The 21,767-nt window shown below is 37.2% G+C and overlaps 1 protein-coding gene across 1 annotated transcript; it reads left to right on the top strand.

Annotated features, from left to right (window-relative positions):
- Nucleotides 1-11,612: 11,612 nt before the first annotated feature.
- Nucleotides 11,613-20,238, top strand: LOC124373957 (GPI transamidase component PIG-T-like; the record flags this gene model as incomplete). The annotated part of the gene is made up of 4 exons (XM_046832266.1): nucleotides 11,613-12,011; nucleotides 15,570-15,749; nucleotides 18,045-18,282; nucleotides 20,150-20,238. Coding segments are annotated over exons 2-4 (407 nt in total), but the record flags the coding sequence as incomplete, so codon positions are not given.
- Nucleotides 20,239-21,767: the final 1,529 nt, after the last annotated feature.

Here is a 21,767-nt window from a genome sequence, read left to right on the forward strand (position 1 = left end):
AGCCAAATTCTAAATGTGGCTGTATCAAAATACACCGTTAACCAAACAATTTCTTCTTAACCAGCGGCAGAGCAGAACATCTTCCGTTTATTAAGATCTTGCGGTAATAAGTCTTGAACACGTGTTATATGGAATGGGTACAACTGTGCTTCATGAAGTGTCCGCCATACGCTTGACTGGCAAATATTTAACTGACGTGATAATCGTCTGGTGCTTGTGGTTGGTGATAATTCTACAGCATTTATTATTGCTTGTTCATTATTATAGTTTCCTTGCGCTACGTTGACGACCAATATCTATTCGCTTCGGTTTAAAGCTACCAGTTTCTCTAAGTCGTCTCTCCACAGCTTCAAATGTTTTGCGATCAGGTGTTCTTCAATGTGGAAAAGTATCACGATATTCCTGAACTGCAGCTACTAAACCATTCTTGTTAACTTTGCCGTAAATCAGTATCATGTCCGTATACTCTTCAAACGAATACATTACCATTTACATTATCTGCCATTATTTACTAAGATAATTACATACACTTTTATAAAAAATATTTAATAAAATATTTTAAAAATAAATATTTAATAAAATATTTTATACACTTGTATAAAATATTTCCAAATAATCACAGGATCTCACAAAATACAATCTTCACACGCCACAATACAAAAAACCTCCATAAAGGTTATTCAAATATTACTTCATGAACTTAATTGTTGATCAGCTGATATTGCCAACCTTTGCAAAGAAAATATGACGATAAAAAGTGTTGAATAAATGATCAGCTGTTACTCACAACCTAAACATTAGTTAATATTCTATGCAGATAAGAATATGCATTTTTGTGCGTCTGTTTTATTTTTAAATAAAGCTAAATTTCAATACCTATTATTAATTTTTTTCCTAAGTAATTCACATGAATCTTTTCAGAATTAAATGTTCTACAAATCTGTTTAAGAAAAAAATGACCTTTATTTAACATATGGAAGTAATCTTACGTTAAACACAAAAATGTGTTATTTCTTTGCACCAATTCTTGTGTTTTACGTAAGATATCTCTGAAAGTATTGCATTTACAGCTCTGGGACGAATTTTAATAAATTTGTCAGATATAAAAACATAAAAAACAATCGTATTTGTATCTTTGTAACTACCTTTACCATTTTTATACGGCCTGACTTCACCAAGGGTTCTGAAATCCGGGCGAAATCTTTCGCTAGGCGTAACTCGCTAACGAAGCGTTTCCGGGCATATGGTTATATGAACTTTTTTACTTGTTTTTAGCTATAGAATAAGCTCCCGAGAGATTGCCGTTTAGTTTTGAATCACCCTGTATACTGTGATTTTATAAAAAGAGCGCTATTCAAATAATTAACAAATACATTTTGTACATTAAAATTCAGGATCTATGTACAAAGTTTCATTGCGGGCATTTGTTTGGTTTAGTCTCAGAAGGATCTTTTATTTGGGGGGCAGCTCTTTTACTCTACGAATCGTTATCTCAACGACCCTATTTTTATATTTGCAATATCAGTGTTGGGTCTTTTACACTACTAAACGTTTAGAATCGTATAGAAACTAAAACACGTTTAAATTGGCATTAACATTAAATTTATGAGTAAAAAATAAACCTTTCCTCTACTCTTTGATGCCCCAGTGGGAAACTGCCCTCAGTGTAGTTAAGATATCTGGAGTTGTTATATAATCTCCAGTAAATTACAGTAAGAACGTACGCGTGTTACGTTTTGTATACAGAGAAACAGATTTGTAGTTTTCCATTCGATTTTTAAGGAGATTCTAAATATACATTCTTATGCCAATAACGTGTATTTTGATATTTCCGCACTAAAATATTAAGTTCAAACGATACAGTATGTTATCAAACGTATCTGACGCATATTATAATATAAAGCCAATATTGAGGTCATACTTTGTATTTTAAGCAGCAAACAATTTCCGAGGTTTGTGCGTTAAAACCACATGTTTTAGGTTTGCAATTTATGACTTATTAAACATAGTCAATATGAAATGAATGCTTCAATGGTATTACTATTTCTATGAGTTGATGTAATGGTACCGCCATTTAATTATATTATCAATTCTAAAAATATAGAACTTCTAGAAGGATTTTTTCTCTTAAGTCAATGCATCATTATCATGTTATTCATTCTATTTGTCTATTTTGAAAATTATAATGGTCATTTGTTAGTATTAAATTGATGTTTACCTCTGTTTAATGCATACGAGCTTTAATATTAAAAACTTATAATACGTTTTTCTTTCTCCAATAAGCGAGTCCCTGGCGTCATATATGGTATATTGTTACGTAGAATGTTTGGCGTGATTAGCCTACTATTCCATGTAATCGATTTGTTAATTTCATGTATAAGTTGTACAAAGATGTTTGTTAGCATTGCATGATTTTTACAGTTCAAATTAATCAACGTTCAAATAATGGAATGGAACAAATATTTTAACTACAACAGAATTAACAGTGAGGTAGTCTCAGGTAAAGGCTCGGGTGAGGTGGTTCCTTCCTCGAAATGGTGTCATTACCAGACAATAGGTTTATGGCAACCGGTCTCGAGTTTGCGTGTCCCTTCTGAATGTGTCTAAGGAAATTACGTGTAAGGGTTATAAAAACTATTCTCAGAAATTCCGTGAGGGGTATTGGGTAAAGAGATAAGTCTACACAATAGCTTTTCTTCCATATTATAACATCTGCTCATACATACCAGGTGTCAGCAATAACATAAATTTCTCAAGCCTCAACCACATCTGACTCTGAAAAATTAGAAAAAAATCAGGGAAACCCTAATGTCCTAAATTACACGACATTTAAATACAATACAACCATGCGATATAATAACTCTAAATAAGATTCACATACCCTGAATAAATTCAGTGATTACAAAAAACAATAGTTCAAAACTTTACAATAGTAAAATAATTGGTGACACATTTAAAAATAAATTGTTGCAGATAAAAACAGAAGTAAACAGAATAAAAATAATAAATGAAATATAAAATAAATTGTTTTTTGAAATATATGTGAGGTTAGAAAAAATATATTGTTAATTAGCCTACAAATTTTACTTATTATTTTCATGGATATAAAAGGACAACGTCATTTAAAAAAGTGCGCAAAAGAGAAGCAGTAATATTTATGTTATAACTTCTAAAATACTTCCGCATGCTAGAATTTCAAGCTATCACTTTTTATAATGCTTTTAATTTTTCATGTTTTAAAAATAATGAAACTTTGGAGTACCAAATTCCATACGACGTTTGAACATTTTGCAGTATATATACTAATCTAGTTTATATAACCTTGATACTTGAAAATCTAATACTTTTATACGAGAACATCTGTCTAACGGTGCATTTAATTTAGACGATAGACCTCTGACGGCCGACACCACCTATTTGACGTTGGTATATTAAAGTTCAGCTTACAGAGCATCTGTGTACAAAGTTTCATTGCGGGCACTTGTTTGGTTTAGTCTCAGGAGTGACTTTTATACGAGAACGCCCGTCTAACCGTGCATTTAATTTTGACGATAGGACCTCTGACGGCCGACACCACCTATTTGACGTTGGTATATTAAAGTTCAGCTTACAGAGCATCTGTGTACAAAGTTTCATTGCGGGCACTTGTTTGGTTTAAGTCTCAGGAGTGACTTTTATACGAGAACGCCCCGTCTAACGGTGCATTTAATTTCGACGATAGGACCTCTGACGGCCGACAACACCACCTTTTTGACGTTGGTAAATTAAAGTTCAGCTTACAGAGCATCTGTGTACAAAGTTTCATTGCGGGCACTTGTTTGGTTTAGTCCTCAGGAGTGACTTTTATACGAGAACGCCCGTCTAACCGTGCATTTAATTTTGACGATAGGACCTCTGACGGCCGACACCACCTATTTGACGTTGGTATATTAAAGTTCAGCTTACAGAGCATCTGTGTACAAAGTTTCATTGCGGGCACTTGTTTGGTTTAGTCTCAGGAGCGACTTTTATACGAGAAACGCCCCGTCTAACGGTGCATTTAATTTCGACGATAGGACCTCTGACGGCCGACACCACCTTTTTGACGTTGGTATATTAAAGTTCAGCTTACAGAGCATCTGCGTACAAAGTTTCATTGCGGGCACTTGTTTGGTTAAGTCTCAGGAGTGACTTTTATACGAGAACGCCCGTCTAACCGTGCATTTAATTTTGACGATAGGACCTCTGACGGCCGACACCACCTATTTGACGTTGGTATATTAAAGTTCCGCTTACAGAGCATCTGTGTACAAAGTTTCATTGCGGGCACTTGTTTGGTTTAGTCTCAGGAGTGACTTTTATACGAGAACGCCCGTCTAACCGTGCATTTAATTTTGACGATAGGACCTCTGACGGCCGACACCACCTATTTGACGTTGGTATATTAAAGTTCAGCTTACAGAGCATCTGTGTACAAAGTTTCATTGCGGGCACTTGTTTGGTTTAAGTCTCAGGAGTGACTTTTATACGAGAACGTCCCCGTCTAACGGTGCATTTAATTTTGACGATAGGACCTCTGACGGCCGACACCACCTATTTGACGTTGGTACATTAAAGTTCAGCTTACAGAGCATCTGTGTACAAAGTTTCATTGCGGGCACTTGTTTGGTTTAGTCTCAGGAGCGACTTTTATACGAGAACGCCCCGTCTAACGGTGCATTTAATTTCGACGATAGGACCTCTGACGGCCGACACCACCTATTTGACGTTGGTATATTAAAGTTCAGCTTACAGAGCATCTGTGTACAAAGTTTCATTGCGGGCACTTGTTTGGTTTAGTCTCAGGAGCGACTTTTATACGAGAACGCCCCGTCTAACGGTGCATTTAATTTCGACGATAGGTCCTCTGACGGCCGACACCACCTTTTTGACGTTGGTATATTAAAGTTCAGCTTACAGAGCATCTGTGTACAAAGTTCCATTGCGGGCACTTGTTTGGTTAAGTCTCAGGAGTGACTTTTATACGAGAACGCCCGTCTAACCGTGCATTTAATTTTGACGATAGGACCTCTGACGGCCGACACCACCTATTTGACGTTGGTATATTAAAGTTCAGCTTACAGAGCATCTGTGTACAAAGTTTCATTGCGGGCACTTGTTTTGGTTTAGTCTCAGGAGCGACTTTTATACGAGAACGCCCCGTCTAACGGTGCATTTAATTTAGACGATAGGACCTCTGACGGCCGACACCACCTATTTGACGTTGGTATATTAAAGTTCAGCTTACAGAGCATCTGTGTACAAAGTTTCATTTGCGGGCACTTGTTTGGTTTAGTCTCAGGAGTGACTTTTATACGAGAAACGCCCGTCTAACCGTGCATTTAATTTTGACGATAGGACCTCTGACGGCCGACACCACCTATTTGACGTTGGTATATTAAAGTTCAGCTTACAGAGCATCTGTGTACAAAGTTTCATTGCGGGCACTTGTTTGGTTTAGTCTCAGGAGTGACTTTTATACGAGAACGCCCGTCTAAACCGTGCATTTAATTTTGACGATAGGACCTCTGACGGCCGACACCACCTATTTGACGTTGGTATATTAAAGTTCAGCTTACAGAGCATCTGTGTACAAAGTTTCATTGCGGGCACTTGTTTGGTTTAGTCTCAGGAGTGACTTTTATACGAGAACGCCCGTCTAACGGTGCATTTAATTTTGACGATAGGACCTCTGACGGCCGACACCACCTATTTGACGTTGGTATATTAAAGTTCAGCTTACAGAGCATCTGTGTACAAAGTTTCATTGCGGGCACTTGTTTGGTTTAGTCTCAGGAGCGACTTTTATACGAGAACGCCCGTCTAACGGTGCATTTAATTTTCGACGATAGGACCTCTGACGGCCGACACCACCTATTTGACGTTGGTATATTAAAGTTCAGCTTACAGAGCATCTGTGTACAAAGTTTCATTGCGGGCACTTGTTTGGTTTAGTCTCAGGAGTGACTTTTATACGAGAACGCCCCGTCTAACCGTGCATTTAATTTTGACGATAGGACCTCTGACGGCCGACACCACCTATTTGACGTTGGTATATTAAAGTTCAGCTTACAGAGCATCTGTGTACAAAGTTTCATTTGCGGGCACTTGTTTGGTTAAGTCTCAGGAGTGACTTTTATACGAGAACGCCCCGTCTAACCGTGCATTTAATTTTGACGATAGGACCTCTGACGGCCGACACCACCTATTTGACGTTGGTATATTAAAGTTCAGCTTACAGAGCATCTGTGTACAAAGTTTCATTGCGGGCACTTGTTTGGTTTAGTCTCAGGAGTGACTTTTATACGAGAACGCCCGTCTAACCGTGCATTTAATTTTGACGATAGGACCTCTGACGGCCGAACACCACCTATTTGACGTTGGTATATTAAAGTTCAGCTTACAGAGCATCTGTGTACAAAGTTTCATTGCGGGCACTTGTTTGGTTTAGTCTCAGGAGCGACTTTTATACGAGAACGCCCGTCTAACGGTGCATTTAATTTCGACGATAGGACCTCTGACGGCCGACACCACCTTTTTGACGTTGGTATATTAAAGTTCAGCTTACAGAGCATCTGTGTACAAAGTTTCATTGCGGGCACTTGTTTGGTTAAGTCTCAGGAGTGACTTTTATACGAGAACGCCCGTCTAACCGTGCATTTAATTTTGACGATAGGACCTCTGACGGCCGACACCACCTATTTGACGTTGGTATATTAAAGTTCAGCTTACAGAGCATCTGTGTACAAAGTTTCATTGCGGGCACTTGTTTGGTTTAGTCTCAGGAGCGACTTTTATACGAGAAACGCCCCGTCTAACGGTGCATTTAATTTCGACGATAGGACCTCTGACGGCCGACACCACCTTTTTGACGTTGGTATATTAAAGTTCAGCTTACAGAGCATCTGTGTACAAAGTTTCATTGCGGGCACTTGTTTGGTTAAGTCTCAGGAGTGACTTTTATACGAGAACGCCCGTCTAACCGTGCATTTAATTTTGACGATAGGACCTCTGACGGCCGACACCACCTATTTGACGTTGGTATATTAAAGTTCAGCTTACAGAGCATCTGTGTACAAAGTTTCATTGCGGGCACTTGTTTGGTTTAGTCTCAGGAGTGACTTTTATACGAGAACGCCCGTCTAACCGTGCATTTAATTTTGACGATAGGACCTCTGACGGCCGACACCACCTATTTGACGTTGGTATATTAAAGTTCAGCTTACAGAGCATCTGTGTACAAAGTTTCATTGCGGGCACTTGTTTGGTTAAGTCTCAGGAGTGACTTTTAATACGAGAACGCCCCGTCTAACCGTGCATTTAATTTTGACGATAGGACCTCTGACGGCCGACACCACCTTTTTGACGTTGGTATATTAAAGTTCAGCTTACAGAGCATCTGTGTACAAAGTTTCATTGCGGGCACTTGTTTGGTTAAGTCTCAGGAGTGACTTTTAATACGAGAACGCCCGTCTAACCGTGCATTTAATTTTGACGATAGGACCTCTGACGGCCGACACCACCTATTTGACGTTGGTATATTAAAGTTCAGCTTACAGAGCATCTGTGTACAAAGTTTCATTGCGGGCACTTGTTTGGTTTAGTCTCAGGAGCGACTTTTATACGAGAACGCCCCGTCTAACGGTGCATTTAATTTCGACGATAGGACCTCTGACGGCCGACACCACCTTTTTGACGTTGGTATATTAAAGTTCAGCTTACAGAGCATCTGTGTACAAAGTTTCATTGCGGGCACTTGTTTGGTTAAGTCTCAGGAGTGACTTTTATACGAGAACGCCCGTCTAACCGTGCATTTAATTTTGACGATAGGACCTCTGACGGCCGACACCACCTATTTGACGTTGGTATATTAAAGTTCAGCTTACAGAGCATCTGTGTACAAAGTTTCATTGCGGGCACTTGTTTGGTTTAGTCTCAGGAGTGACTTTTATACGAGAACGCCCGTCTAACCGTGCATTTAATTTTGACGATAGGACCTCTGACGGCCGACACCACCTATTTGACGTTGGTATATTAAAGTTCAGCTTACAGAGCATCTGTGTACAAAGTTTCATTGCGGGCACTTGTTTGGTTAAGTCTCAGGAGTGACTTTTTATACGAGAACGCCCCGTCTAACGGTGCATCATTTAATTTTGACGATAGGACCTCTGACGGCCGACACCACCTATTTGACGTTGGTATATTAAAGTTCAGCTTACAGAGCATCTGTGTACAAAGTTTCATTGCGGGCACTTGTTTGGTTTAGTCTCAGGAGCGACTTTTATACGAGAACGCCCCGTCTACTAACGGTGCATTTAATTTTGACGATAGGACCTCTGACGGCCGACACCACCTTTTTGACGTTGGTATATTAAAGTTCAGCTTACAGAGCATCTGTGTACAAAGTTTCATTGCGGGCACTTGTTTGGTTAAGTCTCAGGAGTGACTTTTATACGAGAACGCCCGTCTAACCGTGCATTTAATTTTGACGATAGGACCTCTGACGGCCCGACACCACCTATTTGACGTTGGTATATTAAAGTTCAGCTTACAGAGCATCTGTGTACAAAGTTTCATTGCGGGCACTTGTTTGGTTTAGTCTCAGGAGCGACTTTTATACGAGAACGCCCCGTCTAACGGTGCATTTAAATTTCGACGATTAGGACCTCTGACGGCCGACACCACCTTTTTGACGTTGGTATATTAAAGTTCAGCTTACAGAGCATCTGTGTACAAAGTTCCATTGCGGGCACTTGTTTGGTTAAGTCTCAGGAGTGACTTTTATACGAGAACGCCCGTCTAACCGTGCATTTAATTTTGACGATAGGACCTCTGACGGCCGACACCACCTATTTGACGTTGGTATATTAAAGTTCAGCTTACAGAGCATCTGTGTACAAAGTTTCATTGCGGGCACTTGTTTGGTTTAGTCTCAGGAGCGACTTTTATACGAGAACGCCCCGTCTAACGGTGCATTTAATTTTGACGATAGGACCTCTGACGGCCGACACCACCTTTTTGACGTTGGTATATTAAAGTTCAGCTTACAGAGCATCTGTGTACAAAGTTTCATTGCGGGCACTTGTTTGGTTTAGTCTCAGGAGTGACTTTTATACGAGAACGCCCGTCTAACCGGTGCATTTAATTTTGACGATAGGACCTCTGACGGCCGACACCACCTTTTTGACGTTGGTATATTAAAGTTCAGCTTACAGAGCATCTGTGTACAAAGTTTCATTGCGGGCACTTGTTTGGTTAAGTCTCATGAGTGACTTTTTATACGAGAACGCCCGTCTAACCGTGCATTTAATTTTGACGATAGGACCTCTGACGGCCGACACCACCTATTTGACGTTGGTATATTAAAGTTCAGCTTACAGAGCATCTGTGTACAAAGTTTCATTGCGGGCACTTGTTTGGTTTAGTCTCAGGAGCGACTTTTATACGAGAACGCCCCGTCTAACGGTGCATTTAATTTCGACGATAGGACCTCTGACGGCCGACACCACCTTTTTGACGTTGGTATATTAAAGTTCAGCTTACAGAGCATCTGCGTACAAAGTTTCATTGCGGGCACTTGTTTGGTTAAGTCTCAGGAGTGACTTTTATACGAGAACGCCCGTCTAACCGTGCATTTAATTTTGACGATAGGACCTCTGACGGCCCGACAACCACCTATTTGACGTTGGTATATTAAAGTTCAGCTTACAGAGCATCTGTGTACAAAGTTTCATTGCGGGCACTTGTTTGGTTAAGTCTCAGGAGTGACTTTTATACGAGAACGCCCGTCTAACCGTGCATTTAATTTTGACCATAGGACCTCTGACGGCCGACACCACCTATTTGACGTTGGTATATTAAAGTTCAGCTTACAGAGCATCTGTGTACAAAGTTTCATTGCGGGCACTTGTTTGGTTTAGTCTCAGGAGCGACTTTTATACGAGAAACGCCCCGTCTAACGGTGCATTTAATTTCGACGATAGGACCTCTGACGGCCGACACCACCTTTTTGACGTTGGTATATTAAAGTTCAGCTTACAGAGCATCTGTGTACAAAGTTCCATTGCGGGCACTTGTTTGGTTAAGTCTCAGGAGTGGCATTTATTAGAGGACGTCCAATTTTACGATACATTCCTACGGTTTACTTAGGTATTATATTTGGGATTTTTATTCATGACACATTTAATGGGAAACCTTTGTGGAAAGTTAGTAATAAATAGAAAAAACTGTGTTGATTTTGTGAAAGATCGTTTTTATAATTAGTATTATACTATTTATCTCAGTTTTTGAATTTTTGTTAACGCCTTCAGATTGATGACTGCAACATTGATGCACTAGACGGTCTGGACGATAAAGTGACGCTAACTTCACGGTGGTTCATAATATAATAGCTTGGTTATATTGTCCTGAGCCCATCTTACCATCACGACGGACATAATTTTTCAGATTAACTAAAAATAACTTATTCGTGTTATTATAATTCAATTGTTTCTTTTATTCCAAGAATACCTTAATTTATAATTAATAATAAAGCTTAAAATCACATGTAATCTCGTTTTAATATATTTTTGAGTTACTTTGAGTTATAATAGTGGAAAGTTAATATTGAGCCTTATATTCTTTTTGTATTCTTTCGGAAATTCGTAACGCGATATTCAATGCAACAAGTAAAATTATATTAGCAGTACTCGTTATAACTAATATAATTTTTTTTATGATAGGATTCATGCCAAAAATTATATTTTAGACTCTTTACAGTAGCAGTGTATGGTAAAAACTATAAAGATCAAGTTACAAAAGCGCCAAGGCGTTGAACATCCTACTAGGTTTTTAAAACAATATGAATGATTTAAAAACTTTATGTTTATTATTTATCAAAGTTTCACATTGGGAACAATATCAATTATAATCTTGTAATTCCTATTAAAGACTGAAATATTCAGTCAGTCAAGTTATTTGAATGATATGTATACTATTTCCCTTCAAATACACATTTTCAATCAAATTCGATAGATAAATTAAACATTAAAAACCCTCGTCTACAGCCCTACCAGGTCTAAAAGTATTTTAGATTTCTCTCAGTTTTTAGTTCGATTGCTTGCTAGAGAGTAAAGCTTTATTGGTCTGGAATTAGCTTTGTTATAACGTGATCCACAATCCACATCACAACTTTTTTAATTGTATGGGATTTATTTTAACACCAGTGCATCTTTTATTAGAAAAAATCTAATAAAAGATGCACTGGTGTTAAAATAAATCCCATACAATTCTACACTCTTTTAAAAGAAAACAGCCTAAGCCTATTAACTTGTCCAAGTACATTTTTATCTGATGGAAATCGATTCAATTACCTTTCCTAAACTACAAAAAAGCCATTCATTACAATATATTATTTAAACACGTTTATGGTTCAAACTAATTAGCTCATTTTAAAATTAATGATGTATCAAGGATTAGTACATATGATTGAATTGACAGTGAAGCATTTGCTGTAATGTTTTTTTTTCTAGTCACTTGTTTGATATGGCTACACTGTTATATTTTGTTTATCCGTCTTTACTGCTTTTTTTGTGTCAGTACTCAGTAGCTGTAGCCCTATAATGTATTGTTCAAAAACCGTACGGCACTTGTACATTTTTTTGGGCGTCGGCGGTATGTCAATGGAAATAAAATACTCTTGTAGTTGTACAGGTTATGTTGGGAAATGAAGGTTTTTGATTCAACCTCAGAAATTCAATACTACCCATTAAGTAAGAATATTTCAGGTTTAGAGACAGAACAAGTATTTGACACAAGATAACGTTAAAATGATTTTTGGAAAACTGTATTATATTTCTATTTTTGATTACCGGGTTATGTTTGAGTGTTTGGTGTTATCAAGATAAAGATGAAATTTCATGAAGAACTTATGATTAAACCACTTGCCAGTGGTCATGTTTATTCTTATTTTCAGTTTACAACATTATGGAATAAATTTCATCCTCACCATATTTGTAAGTAGTCAAGCTTAAGGACGTATACCTAGGCTAATCTTCCATTACTAAAATGTATTTGCTTTATAGACAAAATGAAAGATAGGTAGACAGAGACTTTTTAATTTTTAGCTTTAAAAAGTCGGCTTTCAAAATCCTACAGTCATCTGTTTCAGAAATGGTTCAGATACTTGATTTGAAAGTTCCATGTTATCAATACGACCAATTGCAAGGTGTTGCCCACCCACTGTGGCTGTAGGCATTCATGATTATAATTGGCCGCAGTATAATAAGTGGTCACCACCACAATTGAATAATCGATATCCATGTTTAGTACGTGAACTATTGAAACCAAAATGTTGAACCAAATTACGTTATAGGTATTTTAAATTACAGTATAGTTCAACTGTTTTTATATCTGAAAAAGTAATAATTGACATTAATTTAAATTATATAAATGACAATAGCCGAATTTAATTTTAATAATCATTGAATCACAAAAGGCACTTGGAAACTTTATCTTTCACTTGCCGGGTGAGTGCGCTACCGGCTACACCACAGAGCCCTTATTTTTCACGATTCAATTATTTTGTATTTGGCCGTTTCTGTCACGTATGTGTTAATATAACCAAACTATCATATGATCAGAACATCAAATACCCGTGACGTAGTGGTAGCGCACTCACCTGGCAAGTGAGACATCCGGGTTCGAGTCCCAGCGGAGCAAGTACTTTTTGTGATTTAAAGTTTAGGTATTGAAATTAAATTTGGCTATTGCCATTCATACAAATTTAATTGATGTAAATTAAAGTCGAATTGACAGGTTTTGATCATATGTTGTTTAGTTATTTAAACACATGTGACAGAAACGGCGCGGTAATTATCATATTAACGGCCGGAGCGGAAAAAATACGAGTTTTTGCGTTATTAACTTATTGGAATCGTCCTATAGAACAAAAAAAGTATAAGGTTTGATGGGATGGAAATGAGAAATAACGAAGTTCTAGAACATAAAAGATTAAATGGTACTTTGGGATTATACCGACCACACCCAGACATGAATCGTAATTTGACATTTTGCTTCTACTGATTACTAGATTAGCGTAGAACAATATTTCGTCAATATAAAACTGGAATTGTCTTATCGCAAACCCTCCCCATCCTCAGATAGAGGTCCAAAGTCGAGCGGTCTAGTAGATAACGTGATTGCAGAGTCTCGCCGCCCGTTCAGCTGGTTCGTCGCTTTGTTGTACTTCCGTGTTTTACCTCTACATTTCTCCAAACACAAAAATTCAACAAAAAACGAACATTACCAAACTAAAACTAAACTCTTTATTGAAAAAACACTCAAAACTTGTTTTTATTCTTGATCACATTCCGCCACCCAAAATGCGAGTGCCTCAGGCCATCAGCGCGGGCTTCGGCAGCACCAAAGGTGCACAAAGGTGCTGCCGAAGCCCGCGCTGATGTCAAGGAAAGAAAAACATCCCTCGAGATAGTACCTATCAGTAAAATATCAAATTCTAGAGGGGCTGATCAGAAATATAAATTGAATTGTAATGGAAAGGCAATTATGTAAAGTGCAAATCATGTGATGCCGCCGCGCCCTGCGTAATCGGGATTCTCGAGAAAGATAAGATAACAGCGACAAAAATACCGATCACAATACCTGGAGATGCTTGTAAGTTTGTAATTTTGCAATTAAAGAGTTGTTTTTTCGTTCTATCTTGTCTATTTCTATAAATTTATATTTTTGTGTTTTTCATACTGGTGTGGTCGGTATAATCCCAAAGTACCGATTAAATAACTATTCAGTAATATCTCCATGTTCTACATCCACGTCTAGCATCACGTGACCTTTTGTGACCAATGACCATGATTCAACCTCGTGATGACGTCATCGGTTTGCGCCGCCATCTTTGCAAACGTAAATGAAAAATAATACTGAAATGAGCAGAATTTTGATCAAAATGAACAATTTTTTTCTTAATTTCGAGCAACAAATTAATTACTTGTTATCGAAATGAGACGAGTGCCTCCGGCCAAAGGTGCTGCCGAAGCCCACGCTGATGTCAATTTAAGAAAAACATCCCTCGAGATAGTACCTATCAGTAAAATATAAAATTCTAGAAGGGCTGATCAGAAATATAAATTGAAATGTAATGCAAAGGCAATTATGTAAAGTTAAAAAACTTAATAAATCATGAAAAACTCAAATATAAATATATAGATGGATATTAACAGAGAACACTTACCATTAGTGTGTTAGCAGATATAGCTGAGCAAGCAGCAACAAAAAAGTGGATTTTTTAAAAATTGCAACATTTAAAACTTCTTTTCTTACTAATTTTTCTAATTTTCCTATCGCATCGAAACAACAAAGTCTCCCGGTTAAAAAACAACACGCGACTGCACGACGAACAAATACACTCATTATTAAAAATTCCATGTTCAATTAAAAAGGAAATAATTTTGTTTTGGTTAAAACGTAAACTCTTTACATGCCCTACTAAACACTCTGACACACACAATTCACAAGGGTTGGTCGAACTAGCGGATGGTTGATTCACCTACTGAACACGATATCTGTGAAGCACTGACTCTGCCCCGGAGAACTCAGATAACAGATACGTTATCAGGCTGCTATCAGTCCCGGCCGCAGATAATATTCAAGTAAACAGATTATCCAGACACAGGACACAAACTGAACATTAAAACATTAGAAACTTGACCACTTATGAATATACCCCCTAAAATCATGTTATTTGTCATTTGCACCCCCTAGTACTATATATATTTTTTGTTCAGGAGGGTGAGCAGAATACGTTGGTAACGTCAAATTCGTGATTTGCCGCCCCGGCCTTTTATCTTACAGCTAACGAAAAAAAACAACTACAAACAACTCTATAACAATAATATAAATAACTCTATAACAAAAAAATGTAATATTACTTAGAATATTGGGAAGAAAAGTTTGAACATAAAATTGTGTAAAAGGTAGTGACCAAATTTGGAAAATATTGAAACTATTGTAATAGGTCTGTAATTTTGTTAATAGTTTTTTTTTAAATTTGGTATAGCTAATGAATTTCTTAAACAATTACAAAGTTTAACAATCAATTATCAAAAATCTTTAGTAATATAATTGAACATCTATTTACTGTAAATATGAAACACTGGAAATAACTCATTCTCATTGTCGGTAATTATCAATCTCATTTAAAGTCTTTAACTGATAGTTACAAAAAATAGCTCTTTTGCTAAACCCCTTGCAATTGGTTAATTTTCTATTGCCAATTATCCAACTTGCTTTCAAGTAATAAAAATATCTTGGTTGCTTTATACTTATTTACTAAATTGTTAAAGGGCTTGCTAAATCAGCATTTAAATTATTTGTAAAAAAAAATTGGTCACCATATTTAATTATCATACAGAAATTTAAAATTTGTATTTTTCAATATTTGTAATGAGAATTGTAGAATCTATAATTCGATGTTTGCCAGGTATAGGGTTGAGTGTTTTTTTGTAATAAAATGAAAAAGTTAAGGAGTATGTCAAGTGTAACTTGTATGGTTTCAGTTGACCACTGCCACCCTCTTTCCCCCTCCACTGGGAGAGTTGATTGATAGGTTTAACGTCCGTGAACTCCACATCAGCCTGACGGAGGGTTTATGGAGGCATGAGGGCTGGGGCTACCCTGTCCTTAGATGCTCCACCAGGTGCTGAGCTGTGGGTCTGGTTCAAACCTGGTACTCAGAAGTAAGTGGTGTACGTTTTAAGTTTATTATAGGGCCATTTATTTCAGGTACTTTAAATAATTCTAAATTTGGGCCAGATAAGAGAATGCTTTGGTTAATCGAATATGTCTAAAGTAGTCGCTAGGAAATATAAATCTTTAGTCAATGATCCATTCGTAAATTAATCATTAGGTTTTTAGAAAAATATTAAATAAGCAGTTGTCTTTCTTGTACTGTTTTAAAAGTCTATAGTGCGCTGAATATTTTTGTTTGTCAAGTTACCCAACAAAATACAAGGAACTGTTAATAGATCAGTAAAATATTGAATTGATGTTTCAAGATGAAGTTCTGTGCAATTTGAAAATTCAGTGATAAAACAAAGTTTGGGAAAATATCAAGACGGTTGCCCTAACATTGGTGACAACAGTGTAGTGCAATGTGGCAACTCACAATACTATCACATGAAGAAGAGATCAGATTGCAGATCTCGAAATGTAATGTTACTGATTTTTTGTTTCACTTAACAATAGCAAATGTCCGGAAAAATCCTGTTTCCTTCACTATCACATGTTATGTTTTCCAAAATTTCTGTACATAAATTTGACTCAGTGTTACTGATTTTGTTACACCATTTAACGAATTGGAAAATTTAAAAAAATGCTATTACAATTAAACTTCTTGACAAAATTAACGCAGCACTAAATAATTTTTCTTTTATTACTTATAAAAATACCTTATTTGTCTCATATTGTTACTCAGGATTCTTAGCTTGATAAAGGAGATATTGTGGCCAGTTGTTATCCTTATCTAATGTAATTATCTTATCTTAATGATTACAGAATTCCAATAGTGTGTTATGTGGACATGTACAACCTTGCTCTTTTCCATAATGTGACTCACTGAAAAATGTTTATCAGGGTAATGACATTTCTCCTCTCAGTCTGCGCCTGAGTTTACTTTGTGGTGGAAGTGCAACAGCAGTATGCCTCGATTCTTGACACCAAGAGAAGCGGCTAGAATAAGGTTTTTTGTACAGCAGGGGCGTTCGTTATAGAGAAGTTGCTGCTTTGTTTGGCATACACAACACAACTGTTATGAGAGTGGTACAGCGGTTTCAAGAAACCAGGAGCGACAATAGGAGGCGAGGTCAGGGCCGTCCTCGGGCTACAAGCGAAGCTGACGACCGTTTGTAAGGCTAAACGCATTAAGAAATCGTACTCCAACAAGTACAGAGGTGCAAGCAATGTTAAGAACAACTCGAAACGTCCAAGTTACAAGTAGAACTATACGCCGACGTCTCCATGAAGGCACATTGAGCAGCAGAAAGACCTGCCAGAGGCCCACTTCTCACCAGAAGGCATCGAGTAATGAGATTACAGTTTGCTCAAAATCATGTCAATTGGACTGTGGAGGATTGGAAGGCAGTCCTCTTCACTGATGAAACAAGAGTCAGTCTGAGGTCTCCGGATGGACGAGAGTGTGTATGGAGAAGGCGTGGAGAAACGTTTCGCTCAGGCCTGTTTTCTCACCTCAGGTAACCTTTTGGGGGTGGTTCTGTTATGTTTTGGGGAGGAATTAATTATGAGGCGTGTACAGAGTTAGTAACAATAGCTAGACCAGCTCTAAATGCTCCTAGGTATGTAGAGACTATACTACAAGAACATGTTGTACCTTTTGCACCTTTCGTTGGCCCTCAGTTTGTGCTAATGCACGATAACGCCAGACCACACAGTGCCGCAGCAGTGACAGACTACTTAAGAGAGGTTGGTATCACTACCCTGGAGTGGCCACCAAGAAGCCCTGATTTAAACCCAATAGAGCATGTGTGGGACACTTTAAAAAAACGAACACGTGCTAGAAATCCACCTCCAGCAAACCTTGCAGAGCTGGAACGTGCTGTAAAAGAGGAGTGGCAGGGAATACCTATTGAAGATATCCAGCACCTCATTGAAGGTATGCCTAGGAGGCTCCTGGCAGTGATTTAGGCAAGAGGGGGTAAATACCCGTTACTAAATAAGGGGAAATTAACTTTCAACTAAAGTGGAATAATTATAATGTGTTAAATTACGTAAGTAGTTAAATGGATAAATTAATTCATATTTAATTATAATTTTTTATTCATTAAATCTTGACATAACTAACCATACACAGATTTTATTGAGTTTTCCTTGTCTTTTTCTCTTAAATATATTTTTTACAGCATGGTTAGAGATTTATTAATAACTTAGAAAATGAATTTAATAAGTGCTGCAATAATTTTGTCCAGGAGTGTAGTTATTAACTAATGATAGTAAATGCTCTTGTTTTTTATTTTCAGTATTGACAAGAACTGGAAAGAGTTAAATGGAGCACTATCTGGTCTTTTGTGTGCTTCCCTCAATTTCATCGATTCATCAAACAGCATGAGCCCGGAGATGAGTTTCAGGCCTATGGGAATAGAAGATCCGGAGCAGCCTCTTAACTCCACACTGCTCCGTTACGGCACTCTGCCCAGGGAGATTGTCTGCACGGAGAACCTGACTCCTTGGAAGAAACTGCTGCCGTGCGATGCTAAAGTAAGTCAATAATTTGATTGACATCCTTAGAGATGTAAAATCATTCTCTATTTCTCACACATACATATTACTGGCTGAAGAAACTGTTAATGCAATGCAGTCTTCTCTCACAGCATTCTGACAGAGAGCTATTAGCCTTGAGAACATCAAGCTGAAAACAAAAGCTTGTAACCTGCGGATGAGTGCGACAGAATATAGTCAAATAAGTAAGTGGTGTTTGTTTATTTATTCGCATATGAGTGAGCAAGATATTTGTTGTAGGCTATTACTGAGAACTAATGTGTTTATTGCCATATCTAGCAGAGTATTTTATACATAACTATAAAGGGAAGGGTTGATTCAGTGTGTACATTGAGTTTAAGTTTAGTTCACCTTCCTCTTTGTTGTAGCGTCTGAAATCTGACGTTTTCATATACTTGACTCCTGGAATCTGGTATTCTATTTGTCTTAAGAGATCCAAAAAAATCGGTGACGAAGAAGCTGAAATTGAACTCTTTGCAACGTCTCGACATCAGTCACCTAGACTACAAAATATAGTGTAATCTAGGTGACGACGAGGTATTCTCATTGTCTCATCAAGTGCACAATTATAAAGATGAACATGAGTTCAAATTCCAAAGGCAAGTCTTATTTATTGAAAATTATTAGACCTCCTTTAACTATGAAGATTCTTGGAGGCAATTAGAAAAATATATAAGCTAAATTTTAGTATTAGTAATTACACATTTTCCAACATTACTTTTGTTTTGCAGAAGGTCTTTTGCAATCAATGATTTTCATGGGTGATCCTAAAAATAAATATCTGCATATTGTTTGTATAACAAATAATATTTAAATAATATAATTGGTGTAAGTAAAAAGGTTTCAACAAAAATCCAGATCGAACTTATTTTGCCATAAAATGGTGAATAAAACTAAAATAAAAATCTCAGACTAAAGAAAGAAGTTATAAAAACTTCCTTTTGCATCCTTAGAAAACATTGTATTAATAGAAACAATTAATACTATGCCTTGTAGAAACATATGATAGGGTGGAGCATGTACAGCTTTGATTGAAGAAGCTCGTAGCGAATGTCTGCATTTTTTTGTATAAAAAGAGACGTGCCACGGCGCACGTTGGAATTTATTTATTTATTCCAACGGTACAGACCATTTTTACAATAATGTAAAAATTAGATGGCAAATAATACAATTGTAAATAAATTGTTAACAGCAGCGTATAGGCACTTACAAAGCTGATAAATGTGTTATAAAAAAGCATTAAAAGGGTTAACAAAAGACCTCAATAATCAGACACGTCAGGATCACAACATGTCAGTATATTGGACCCCTTAGGGGCTTTAAATTACCACTAGATTTACGAGGATATTGGATGTAAAAATATCTCAATAACTATTTTTTGCCCCTTTAATCCCATAACTGTCACGCCTGTGTCAACAAGGGTGATCCAAATTTGCATATAACTGCCACACTCTTGTTATCATGTTCCAAACACTTGCTTCACTACAATGATGCCTCGACAGCTGTAAGATGATACACATTGGCCTGACTATTGTTTATTTGACTACTACAAATCCGTAGTGCTCTTTAATTGTTGCTACACTCTGACAATTGACTAAGGAACTATTACGGAAGCATATGATGAAGTTGATCATGGTGTATGAGAAACAGGCTACATTTGCGCCTGACTATTAAGCAGCTCTGTAAGTGGCAAATAAACCCAGGCAGTAGCCTATAGCAACACCATTAAAACTAGGCACTCAAAGGGTTAAATATTTTACTGTCATACAGTAGTTAACATTATGTTGGAAATTGAAATGTGTGTATCTCTGTATTATACTAAATCCAAAATCTGTATATGTTTCAGAGAGGCCTGGCCACACTGCTGAATGCAGGATACATTCACAACACAAACTATCATTCACTGGGCGTCCACTTCAGAGGCACATTTGCATGGTAAGTTTACTTTAATTTAACTTTTTGCATTTATGAACCATCTGTAGTGACTGACTACCATACTGGTTTGTAGCCCTATAAGGACAATGTTGCCTGGATGTAACCACAAGGGGTTGAGATGTCCCAGGTCGTAATAATAAATACATGATATTGCAAAGTTTGTAGGCAAGTTTATTGTGGCAAGGACTTACACGCACCTATTCTAGGTTGTAAATTTAAAACAGAACTTTACCAACCTGCTACCAAAGTTAGAATAAATGGACTCAAATGTTACCTAGGGATGGGCCTAGTGGTTCCCATGTTCTTTAGAAATATTGCCTACGAAACTTAATCACTAACAGTATACTAGAAGTGGCATTCCTAAAATTAAGATGTTGACTGATAAACAACAAAGTTAGTAGACTTGGCTCAACATTAACTTTAGACATCTGAGCTCAACAGTTTTGTAGTCCCAAAATAGCCGAAGTCTAATTGGAGTAAAGTGGTGCCAGCTAGGTTAACGTTCCGCCCAAGAATTTAGTTCCAAGAAAATCAGTAAAATAGTAATAACAATTAACGATTTTCAGGATTTAACTTCTTTGCGCACTGTTGACAAATATAACCGCCAATTTTTACTTTGCTAAAAACGCTGTTGACAAATATATTCGCTTTTTAAACATTGAGTGTATTATTGGGAGTAAGTAGTTCCCAGTTTTTGGCCGGTGGGAATGTATAGCATCTGCTGGAGCATAAATCCCTCAATAGAAAAACACAAGTAATAGTTGTTCCCCCGCCTCCCGGTTGTTCTCCAAGCTGCAAAATGGTGGTGCACTACCCATGCCACTGTCCTGTTTTGCCAGACACTAGCGCTACTGACGAACTAACTCGGCCGGTTTAGTTCGTTTTGTGGACTGCGAGTGGAACCGTTGTGCGCACGATGTCAAATTGGTTTTTGACATATTGGGAAGAATGTGTTGTGTGTACACGCAACGGTTTAACGCAAGGAGACCATTTACGTGTGCTAGACATGCACCGCCCAGCCGAACCTGCACCTGGATACGTGTTTCAAGACGTACCACACGTTTGACGTTACCTTGAAAACCGTGATGGCTAATTTTAGATCTTTTTATATCCATTAATGTTTTATTTGAACTATAATATAATATTATAAACGATAGTAACAATTTCATTCAACATTTTGTTAAATTTTGTGTATTTATATTGTTTTTATAAGTTAAATAAACATATTTAAAAAAATTATACATTTTTTTCGTCCCCAAAAGTCTTTTTATAAAAAATGGTAACAAACTCAAAAACAACATTAGCGTTGACTTTATGGGAAAAAAGATTTTGAGGTATATGTAGCGTTTGGGTATGGTGCGTCCCAAATTGCCGTAGCGCGGGAAGGGTTAAATATATATACAAGGTGTCATAAAAAAGTACCAGGACTTTTTATACAATATTTTACAAGCAGCATCACTTAATTGCATAAACGATCAATTGTAAAGATAAATTCCAATAGGAATAAACACAAGAGTCTAGTAATTTCA

The sequence above is a fragment of the Homalodisca vitripennis genome, unplaced genomic scaffold, assembly GCF_021130785.1.
Source record: "Homalodisca vitripennis isolate AUS2020 unplaced genomic scaffold, UT_GWSS_2.1 ScUCBcl_6812;HRSCAF=14195, whole genome shotgun sequence".
In the NCBI taxonomy this organism is placed as follows: Eukaryota; Metazoa; Arthropoda; class Insecta; order Hemiptera; family Cicadellidae; genus Homalodisca; species Homalodisca vitripennis.